The sequence below is a fragment of the Lasioglossum baleicum genome, chromosome 10 (genome assembly GCF_051020765.1).
Source record: "Lasioglossum baleicum chromosome 10, iyLasBale1, whole genome shotgun sequence".
Classification (NCBI taxonomy): domain Eukaryota; kingdom Metazoa; phylum Arthropoda; class Insecta; order Hymenoptera; family Halictidae; genus Lasioglossum; species Lasioglossum baleicum.
Window position 1 is genome coordinate 5,698,109 of NC_134938.1, and position 10,468 is coordinate 5,708,576.

Consider the following 10,468-nt stretch of genomic DNA (forward strand, 5'->3'; position numbering starts at 1 on the left):
GAGAGGTTTCACTTTCTACGGATTGCCGCGCCACAGTGTCTCGATAAGACGTGAAATTAACTCCCCCTCCCCTATGATTTTTAACACGCTCCCGTTGATGATATCCCTAAGGGTGTAGACTCGTTTCTAGGATTGTTTCATTTCTCTCAAAAAAGTCCTATTTTTACGTTCAAGAGGCGTAATTTGTAGCTATCGCAACTTTATGAAAATAGTTGCATGCACAGCTTTATGCTTCCGTATAATGCAAATTACTTTTGCGGGACATTGCGGCCTAGATTGATCCTTTATCTAGCGGATAAAGTTTAAAGAACACGTTTGCACGTTTCGTTATCCGAAGATGGAGGCCCGCGCCGTCGGAAGGTAGATCGTTCCGTGATTGTTGCTTGGTTGTCGGTCGATTGCGGTGTATCAGGTGCGCGGAGTGGAAAATTTCTTTAATTGCTATAGGGACGCTCGTATTTTGCCGTGTCATATTAAACCGTGTCGTGCGTGTAATTTATCTGACTGGACGTTGTTGTTTTTGTTGCAGAAAACTGGCGCGAGGATCAAGATCTACTCGCACTGCTGCCCCCACAGCACGGATCGGCTGATCAGCATCTGCGGCAAGCCGAACACGTGCATCGAATGCATTCGCGAGCTGATCGCCACTATTAAAACAGTAAGTGCGCAGATTTCTGTTGTTTTCGCTGTACCATCGAACATGTACTTATTTCTCTTTGTTCTTTTTCAGTCTCCCTTGAAGGGTGTGAACAACCCTTACGATCCCCATAACTTCGATGACTTTTACGCCGACGATTACGGCGGCTATGGCAGCGGTGAAGGTGGCCAAGGCAAAGGGGGTAGTTTCGGTGGACCAGGAGGTCGAGGTGGCGGCGGAGGTGGGGGTGGCGGTGGTGGCGGAGGTATGCCACCGAGACGCGACAACCGTGGCGGTGGACCAGGTGACATGAACCGTGGTTTTCCACCTCCACCTCGAGGTGGACCTCGTGGTGGGGGCGGCGGAGGTGGTGGAATGTCTGGCGGGCCACCCGACCGCGGCTTTGGAGGCAATCGTGGGAGCGGAGGTGGCGGCGGTGGCGGCTACGACGGCGGTCGAGGCGGATATGGTGGCAACAGAGGCGGCCCGCCACCCTACGGGGGTGGAAACTATAATGGTAAGAATATTAGACTTGAGAAGTTCGAGTACAGGGTACATTTTGCATCTGGACAGAATTGTAACTCGGTTGTTATCAGTAGACAGCGGACTTCATGCAGTTATGACAAAAATGAGTGGGTGTAATTTAAAACAGCGAGAACATTAGAAGAATTTGGGGAAACACGATACTATTTTCAACCTATTAAGCATATCACACAAGAGAACAATTTTCTATTTAACTCCAGTTTGTTGAAAATCAGGTAGAACGTGTTTATGTTGCGTAAAGATCCGCTGTCTTCGTATCAGTGAGCAGCGTCCAGGCTTTTGTTGTTGAAGACAAGAAAAATACCGACCACAGTGTTTTTAAATGTAAATTTTACTGAAATAATACGATACTGCTGCTTGAGTTCAAATTAAGATGAACGCTAAACTTGAAGTCGGTCCTGCAACGTCCCAAGGACATCGTCTAGGCCTGAGGCATCGATGAGCTTCGCATTTCCATCGGGATCTAGAAGATGATACCCTTCATCTGTTCAGTGAAGGGTGTTCAGGGTATTGATAGCAAACAAAGCAGAAATTCATTGAGGAATTCATGTATTGGAGGGTTAAAAAACGAAGTTGATCTTCATCACCTCTAAAAAACTACTTCCACAAGTTTGTTTCTATAATAACTTCTATAATAACAACCGAGGTAGCCTGTTCCAGACCCTGTACAGAGAACATCTCGATCAAAAATTAAAGTGTTCCTCGTTAATCGACGAAACCGTTTCGCGTGAAAGTTTCTCATTTGTCAGCCCTTAATCCCTCACGTAATTGGTATACTTTGTTCAGGCGACGGCTGGGGTATGCAAGGAGGAGGAGCACCGAACGGTTTGGGCGGAGGTGGAAATTCTGGAATGAGCGGCCCTCCGATGGTTGGCAATAACCAGGGCAACCAAGGCAACATGGGTGGTAACAAGACTAGCACCCAGGTCACCATTCCTAAAGACGTAAGTAGACGATGCTTGAAGAAGCTAGAAATATACCGCGACGTGTAATATCGTTGGCGGTAGAGCTAATTCGTTATTTGTTGTGCGTCGACAGCTCGCCGGTGCTATTATTGGCAAAGGAGGCGCCAGAATCCGGAAAATCAGATCGGACAGTGGTGCCGGCATTACTATAGATGAACCGTTGTCCGGTAGCAACGATCGTATCATCACCATTACCGGATTACCCAGTCAGATACAAATGGCCCAGTACCTGCTTCAGCAGAGGTAATTATCAGCGCCGTTCCATTCCTGCTATTTGATATCACTATACCCAGAGACGCTTGCAACGACTGAAAGTTTGCTGAGAATGTATCGTACGACATTTGCAACATTATCGTTTACCACGTGTAATTGCTACCTTGTGGTGTCGCACTAGAATATTTATGATCCGACATTGTTTTATCGGTAAGTCGGTGAGCGAATGTTTCACGACCTAGAAATCCTAGATAAGGGTTAGGATGCGCGATTGGAATAAGTGGCAAACATGACTAATACGAAGTTTAATTTGTTATATACATTACACATCGTAATAAGCTTAAGTATGACGTACCCTGTTGTCATATGTACATAGAGAACATGCTCGAGAAGCAGATTGGCTCTTTCAGATAACTAAAATTAAGCTGTATTGTTAATTATGTACATTCGACTGCAACGCCTATGAGAAACCGCTTCAGATAACATTGTCGATGTCTCACAATTAACATCTTTCGCTTGTCATGTCGTATAAATGCGTGTAACAATAAACATATATCATCCTCGAGTCCAGCGAGCGCAACTAATTCGCATCGTGTCATCTCCATCCTGCACGAAGAAATTAACACAAATTCTACTAACCAAAACGAAGAAAGGGGGAAGTATGAGAAGCCTGTGTACGTGGCCTTGAAGGCTGTTACATACTGTGTAACCTCTCGCGCGATGGTGGAGGAACAATGTTCGAGACGAGAGCCTGCGGAGTGGATGAGAGCGAAGATCTGCGAGATCAACGCAGTTCGGGGATTAAATCGAGTGCCGTTGTATGGAAGACTAGTGATTTTGTTGTTCTACTTTCGATGTAACAAGGAATCACTAATCATCCTACGAAGGCACTTGCGATCGTCGGCTTCCGAGACCTGCTTTTGGAACTAACATCAATCCTGCGGACCCGATTTGAACGACCTTGTATTCGCGTTCTGCAGCTTGGGAGATCTTATCTGTATTATAATTAGAAGCTAGAACGATCACGACTGTAGAATTATTCGGACCGACTAACACTTTGAGTGCTGTGTCTCCCAGAAATGGGAAAACGAATTATTTGTCTAGATTTAACCCTTTGAATTCGTCTGTATTTTATCAATTGTTAAAAGCTGAACCGTTCTATGAGGAAACAGTATCAATCAGATGTGCATAATATAACAAAGATTACATACAGTAATAACGATCTGGATTGGAAGAAATGTCTTGAATTGGAATTAAAATTCCAGTCCATAGAGTGTACGAAATTTGCAGAGTTTTAGCAGTCAAAGTGTTAGTTTTAGAGCGAGCGTGCAATTTGTGAATAATGTATGAACATTAAGTCTCAAGAACTTTTTTTCTGCAAAGTTCCATTTACATAGATTATTTTGTAAAAGAATAAGATAATAGTTCATTTTATCGCATCGAAAGCATACATTTGCAAGTTCTTACCAAGTCAATTAGTATTTGTACTCTGTTCAGTTAGTTACTGAAATCATATCGCTTTTGTGAAGTTTTTTCAAGCAGAAAATCAATTAGAAAAGCTAAATAACCTAGAGGATAATATCGACCCGAACAAAGTAGATCAGTTATCACGTTAATCGACTAATTCTTCGACAACTAATGTGTGGAATTCTATTGTTCTAATCAGTTGTGTTAAATTGTCCATCCGGTTAACAACCTTTTATAAAATGCTGTACGCTTTTCAGAACGTATGAACCAGAGGGTCTGACAATGCGTGTTTCTTCTGTTGCAGCGTGCACGAGAATGCAGACCATTATTAGGACGTGGTGAAGGAAGCATTCGGGGGGAGCCAAAGATGCGTTTGTAATTTTTTTAAGGATACTTCGCAAACGGGCAAGCATATTCGCGCGAGTAAACAAAAATAAAAAGAAGAAGAAGAAGTGGAAACTGGAACACCGTTAACAATTTGCGCGTGATCGCGCGTCACCGGATGAACAAAGCCTCTCTCAGGAAGAAAAGTCAAGAATCGGATTCAACCAGGAGAGATCAGAGAATTTCCATTTGATTCGATGAACCCGTCGATAAACCGAGCAAACAAAAAACCCGCGGAACACGCATAAACGCGTGCGAGAGACATATATTCGTCTCCCATTGAGAATCAACGATTCTCGTCCACAAAAAGGCCAAAGAAAAGGCATTGTTCTCACGCCTAAAATGAAACTAAAACAAAAAAATCATCGTTCCCGCATTATGCGTTTCTCTTATTCGTTTTTTTTCGCCTCGCCACGTTTTTGATCGTTTTGTAATCGCGTCGTAATTTTTTTGCCGACGGCTCCGCGCGAGCTTTGATAATTATTTTTTATCCTCCTTTTATTTCCAGCCCCTTGCGTTTATTTTTTTTCTCTCCCCCTTTTAATCGGAGGATCCTCGAGACCGTCGTAACACGACGGTCCTTCGGAGCGACGACTTTTAAAGCGCACACAATACACACATCATTGTCTAACTATTTTGCTTCTGCCTCTCGCTACGGGAACCTTCCGAGTGGCTGAGCCTTCCGCCGAGATACGTGTATATACTTTATACACACATATATTATATGTGACCAAAACAAATGAAAACATCGCATCGTCCGCCGACCAATTTACGAAACAGATTCTTCGTATAGTAACTTGACGTTCCCAACAATGGAGAAACCGCCGCGACGTATTGGCTTCCGTAGCGAAGAGGTGTGAAGGCCGATGAGCTAAGAATCAGTGGAAAATGTTGCGACTAAATCAAAGGAAGGGACGGACCGCCGAGAGAGGAAACTGAGAGATAGGATTATTATATAGTAAGCGAAAGGAATTTTGTATATACATATTAATGAAAAAACGAAGTGAATATCGAACAGATGATAAAACGAGAAAGAAAAATATGATAAAGATGAAGAGAGCAAGATGAAGATGAATGTAGAACGACACCACTAACAAAAATATCCTTTCCCTTTCCTTAATCGCCACGTACCACGTTTCTGCTGTTGCATCATGATTATAATTATTATTATTATATTATTATTATTATTATTATTACTGTACGATTATCAATAAGAATAATTTTGCATTAATTATATTCCACTCCCCTCCCTCAAGTCTCTTGTACTAATGACACCCTTTATTCATAGATATCGAGCGCGCGTTAATAACGGGCGTCTCCTTAATAATTTCGCGCGGTAGAATCGTTAAGTGTCCTAGCATTATAATAAGAGAGCGTGAAAAGAGAGAGAAGATAAATATATAGGAAGCACCATCGGGCTGACGAATCGCGGCGTGATGGAATCAAAAAATGTAACAGAACGAACGAAAGGATGAGAAAAAGTAATGAATTCACTTGCAACGAAGTCTGACACTGTGCATAGAAAGTTATTAAGTACACGTTTAAGAAGCCACTTGGAACGTTCAGCTTGAGAAGCGACGAAACCCGCAGAGTCGCTGTCTATTTTACACGAGCAACGAGAAAACACGTCGCTTCAGAAATTCTATTGGTTGAATCAGTGGTCTCGTTCGATGCTGTTCAAGCTTAGCGTACCGAACATCGAATACTTGGTCTAAAAGGTCTGAAACGGAACACCCCGATGTCCGACGAGCCGTTGTACGGGGATCACGAGCGGTAAAGTCGGTCGAGAACAAAGATGGCGTGATGATTTCGTATCAGCTTTTAGTTATAGCTTTCGTATTTCGACATGATCACTGGCATACGTCGAGGAGAAAATACAGAAACGAAAATAAGACGTGGTACTCATTTCTGCAACCCCCTCGAGTCTTGGGTCCTAACCGAATTTATTATATCAGACGATTGCATAAGTTCGTGTCCGATTTCAAAATAAAATTCAATGGTTAAATATTTTAAAGGATACAGCTTATCTATATTATATACAATAATTTATATATTATAATATATATCATGTACATTATGCTATATTATATTGCATACAGATATATATATATATTATTATATATTATAAAATATATATAAAATGTAATGTATATAATTTATATATTGTGTATATTATTATATATTGTATACATTATAATATATGCAGATATATATTGTTATTAATATATGTATATAATAATATATATAATTATTAGATTGTGCAGATTTTATGCATTTATAACAAAACTTGGTATGTACAATTTAAAGCAGTAGACATATATTTAAAAAAATTTAAGAACATCAACGTATTAGTTTGTTTAATAAAATAATTCAAAGAAGAAAGACATTTTCATTTAGCTTCTGTCTTGGAATCGATGCAGACATTTTATATTTTGCATAGACATCCGCAGTCTCTAATAATGATCAATTATATAATTCTACAATTAGAAAAGAATGGTTCTTTCGCGCAGAACAGTTCGCGACATCTATGAAAATCGGACACGAGTTTATGCAATCCTTTGATAATCTCTCGCGAAGATTTCCTTTGATTTTCTGAAGCCCCTTTGTTCTCGCAACTGTGTCACAGTCTCCGAAGACGCCCGCGTCCAAGATGTCGGACATTCGAGTGCCCCTTTTCAGCGGTTGCGTGCCGAAACCGCGGATTTTCGAAACGTACGTGCGCCGCGTGAGAAAAGTCCACGAGCCTAACTTCGAACGAACTCGTCCTCTTTCCTTTCCAGACCCTGTCAACCGCGGGAAGGGCTGCTTAACTCGTCAACTGTGCACGACCCCGTAGTCCCCTGATTAATTTTCAACCGACTCTCTCGAAATTACACGGCAACACTCGCACGCGTGTCTCCGTACTTACTTGTGTGTCCCTCGCTGAACACAACGATGAAATCGCTTTTCGTATCACTACGTTCACTTGTAACATTCAGTTCACGGGTTAAGGATAACGCCAAGTCCCGAGGGAATCTCGCAGCACCCCTTACACCTCTCTCTCCTCTATCCCCCAATGCTGCCTATACTCTCACCGCGAACAAATCAATTAACCAAAACAGATTTAACCCTTATCCGTCCCTCAATTCGCGAACTGAATCTGTCCCTCGGTGTCAAATTGACGCAGTGGTGAAAGATCGATGAGATAACAAGGTAAACAGGTTTTCTATTCAAATTGATGAGTTAACATTTAAGTCTTAGGTTTTTCCGAAGGTAAATTTACCTACAAATAGCAGAACGGCACAACTTATTTCGGAGAAACTGTGTCAGATTGACACGAGGGACGGATGAGGGTAAGATGGATCCAGAGTCCCTCCTTGCCAGGGTAACTTGCTATACAAAGGGCATTTTTTTACGCATCTCAATGTAACGACCGATTGTTCCTCGAACGGACCTGCATTCTCTTAGGTTTAATAATGAAGCCACAACGTCCCCATTTCCAATGACAGGTTGCGTGGCCAACTAGACACGTTCCGCGTGGATTCTCGCCTCGGTCTCGCCTTGATCTCGATTGTCAGCGGTGAGGGTGGTTGAGGAATCTTTTGCGAGATAGAAAGAGCTGTGAAAAATCATGTTGCCGATAGTCGATAACATTTTTGAAGGATGGGAAGAAGGAAATCGTCCCAGTCCCTTGTTTCCAAGGGATGCTCGTTGAAAACGTTCTTCAACCCTCCGAGCCGCGACTCGCGCGACAATCGCACGCGGAACTGGCGAACACACACACGGACACGGCTGAACGACACACCCACACACGAAATGCGTGAGAGGAAGATAAATTGGGTGCGTTTATGTGTGCTTGTGAGCGCGGAGATGGAAACAACCTCCACGAAAGAAAGTTTTTGACTGGTACCCGCGAACGATCGAACCACGGAGAGAAAGAGAGAGTGAGAAAGTTGTACGAGTAATGAAGATGTATATGGGTGAACGAGAGGGAGAGAGAGAGAGAGAGCCACAACTCGCTCGAATCACGATGTGTGTACTATATAAGATATACAGTTTACAATTATTTGTAATGGATACTTTTTATTTGTCAAATAAAAGTTAGTACAAATGAAGGCGACACGGGAATGTCTCTTTCACAGTTTCACGAGTGCTGGTTGGTCGAGCAGGTAATCTAATGAAAACAGACGGCGGTGTAATTAAAGTTACAGTTTATTTCGTCAATTCTGCTTATACCCTCTCTACGTACACTTGATCTTAGCGTTAATCTTTGGTTCGACAATAGGTACGGATTCTCCGGGTTTCTTCTAGATCCTGGAGAATCATTTTCCGTAAGTAGACTGCGGATTTTCTGCGTTTATCCGAGAAATGAGTGGATACAGTGCCGGGCAATATTATAAGGTTCGTATGTTTGAATGTTTTAATTGAAACTTATCAGTTTGTTCGGCACTATAACATTTTTGAAACATTAGCGAGATGAAATTCACCAAGAGAATGGTGAACGGAATGGACAGGACGAAAGAAGTTTTCGTTTGGCACTCTCTGTGTCTCACGAATGACAAATTTCATTTGGCATAATGATCCGCAGTGCACATCCATAAGACGAAGACAATTTTTAATCGAGTGGTTCGTTCTCGCAGCCACGTCTAAGGTACAGTGACTCCATTAATATCCGAACGCTCTAAAAATAGCGATAACTATTTTAGGATTGGATTATACGAGTTTTTGAGAAGTTAGTGCAATTAGTTTGCCACATGTTGTGGAAAGAAATGTTTTCAAAAATTGCAATTGGTCGGAATTGTATAGAAAATACAAAAAGTTTCACTTACAACTTTTTAATGTGGGCCTATGTGCAGTAACCGCGCGTTTACTGTCAAGGGTCGTCTGTGCGATCACTGTCAAGTGCCTACTCATTCCACTGCACATAGATCTCGGCTCGGGTATATCGGTGTGAACACCACAGCATTGACTCGAACGAATCGAATGTTCCAACTTCTTAATTTTCATTATTTTTTTATGGGACTTTCACTAACTTATTTCTGGCATGTTTTTGATTAAAATGACACCAAGCACGAAGCTGTTTGACAGTAAACGCGCGATTATTGTATATCGAAAATTTAAAAAACACGTTTCGTAGATCTGTATCAATGAAACATTCTGAAAATTTCACGAAAATCGTTCGAAGTTGCGTAATACAATACGTTTCGTAGATCTGTATCAATGAAACATTCAGGTGATACAATTTTTAGTGTTTTCTCTGCAATTCCGACAGCTTGCAATTTTCCTAAAAAAATTTTCTCACGTTGCGTAGCGAACCAATTGTTCTAACTTCTCGAAAAAGTTAAGATCGTATGTCGTCCACTACTAAAGAAGTTATCGTCTTTTTAAGTGTCAGAATATTAATGGGAGTTACTGCAAATATTGTTCGGGTGATACAATATCTATCGGGTATCCGTTCTACCGGGAAACGCAGAGTCACACGAGAGGAGTAGACTTTCAATGATTGTTATTAGCAACAGCTCGAATAACGCGTATGTACATTCGCGCGACCACCGATTGCGCATCATCTGCACCGTCGCAACGTTTATCGGGTTGCAACCGATCTGCTGCGTTTACAGCTTCTTGAACTACAGCGAGAAGTTCCGACGGGTTCGCAATGAAAACGAAAATGGCACCGTTAAACGGCGAGTATCTCGATCATTTCACCATGATGGTCGTGCGTTCACGAAGATGGTGTCTCGGGGTGCATCTGTCGGACTGCACGATGCATCTTCGTCGTCTGTGAGCTTCCTGACGCCGGTGTTGCCGTCGGATTCGGCGTCGATGTCAACAGCTACGTACCCTGAAGACTAATGGCCAAAGGAAGGGCGGTCCTGGTGCACAAGCTCATCGCGTTGCGTCCACCTTCCGTCACCGAACGATATCTCTCCGGTCTTGCTAACCTGAAAAACGTTTTCCCTGCAGGAAGTTGCATTAGGGGGAAAATGAAGAGGGTTCGATACCACCATTTTGTACGGGGTCAATAAAAATTTTAGCTTCGAGCGATATATGTACAGGTTGGTCCACCTGAATGTAGCCACCTAAATATCTTCTTCATTTTTGAAGACATACAGTAGCGGACAAATGTTTAAGACTGCTCTAAAGAAGGCGATAATTTTTTTAATACTGTACTATACGATTTGAACCTTTTTGGGAAGCTAGAGCAATTAGTTTTTACTAAAGCATGTGAAAAGAAATTTTTTCAAAAATTGCAATTGATCGGAATTGTTGAAAAAATACT

The 10,468-nt window shown here is 42.0% G+C and overlaps 2 protein-coding genes across 11 annotated transcripts in view; one reads left to right on the forward strand and one right to left on the reverse strand.

Annotated features, from left to right (window-relative positions):
• Hnrnp-k (Heterogeneous nuclear ribonucleoprotein K) overlaps positions 1–6,101 on the forward strand; it is a 137,990-nt gene extending 131,889 nt beyond the window's left edge. For all 8 annotated transcript variants that reach the window (XM_076432183.1, XM_076432185.1, XM_076432187.1 and 5 more), the window contains 5 exons: positions 530–658; positions 731–1,154; positions 1,967–2,124; positions 2,219–2,388; positions 4,130–6,101. In XM_076432183.1, the coding sequence (XP_076288298.1) occupies positions 530–658; positions 731–1,154; positions 1,967–2,124; positions 2,219–2,388; positions 4,130–4,157 (909 nt within the window). In that variant the 3' untranslated portion in view covers positions 4,158–6,101. The remainder of the gene's footprint in view (positions 1–529; positions 659–730; positions 1,155–1,966; positions 2,125–2,218; positions 2,389–4,129) is intronic.
• A 2,283-nt stretch (positions 6,102–8,384) lies between these two features.
• Positions 8,385–10,468, reverse strand: part of 5-ht2a (5-hydroxytryptamine receptor 2A) — a 66,931-nt gene continuing 64,847 nt past the window's right edge. The window contains exon 7 of one of the 3 annotated variants that reach the window (XM_076432170.1): positions 8,385–10,146. In XM_076432170.1, the coding sequence (XP_076288285.1) occupies positions 10,038–10,146 (109 nt within the window). In that variant the 3' untranslated portion in view covers positions 8,385–10,037. The remainder of the gene's footprint in view (positions 10,147–10,468) is intronic. The other 2 variants (XM_076432171.1, XM_076432168.1) reach the window with 2 other exon arrangements.